The 475-nt window shown below is 38.1% G+C and overlaps 1 protein-coding gene across 2 annotated transcripts in view; it reads right to left on the bottom strand.

Annotated features, from left to right (window-relative positions):
• Positions 1-475, bottom strand: part of LOC119581755 (endothelin-converting enzyme-like 1) — a 21,205-nt gene that overhangs the window by 3,551 nt on the left and 17,179 nt on the right. The window contains exon 8 of one of the 2 annotated variants that reach the window (XM_037929888.1): positions 2-174. In XM_037929888.1, the coding sequence (XP_037785816.1) occupies positions 2-174 (173 nt within the window). Of the gene's footprint in view, position 1; positions 178-475 lie in introns of both variants that reach the window. The other variant, XM_037929887.1, reaches the window with a different exon arrangement.

Genomic DNA, 475 nt, shown 5'->3' with positions numbered 1-475 from the left:
GGGATAATTGCGATGGAAGAGAGGTGGGTTGAGGAGATGAGGCGGGATAACTATCTTATTCGCCTCATGGATATAGGTGATGGTTTCCCCAGTGAGAGCATGCATCCACGAAGACTCTGGCATGGGGTCTATCAGCTTCAGTTCCAGCTGCCTTCTGGCATTTCGTATTGAATCCTGGAAGGAAGTTATTGTGTTGGTGAATATTTGGGAATGCTGAGGATCAAATATAATGTCAGAGTATTAAATATAAGTGTTGCATAATAAGGGTTTTATCCTATGATGACTTTATAATTCTGTCTTTTGAGTTCTTAGTAATATATTCATCAGGATAAAAGATACGGAGCAAGATTATTGTTTTTGTGAATATTTTGGGAAGATGAGGGTTAAATATTATGTGAGAATACCAATTACGGGTGTTGAATAGTCAGGTTTTACACTGTGAGGATTTAATAGCTCTTCTTTCTAGTTTTTGGTG

This window comes from Penaeus monodon, chromosome 15, assembly GCF_015228065.2.
Source record: "Penaeus monodon isolate SGIC_2016 chromosome 15, NSTDA_Pmon_1, whole genome shotgun sequence".
NCBI lineage: Eukaryota > Metazoa > Arthropoda > Malacostraca > Decapoda > Penaeidae > Penaeus > Penaeus monodon.
The sequence above is the reverse complement of the archived record's forward strand: the minus strand, read 5'-3'. Positions and strand labels throughout refer to the sequence as shown.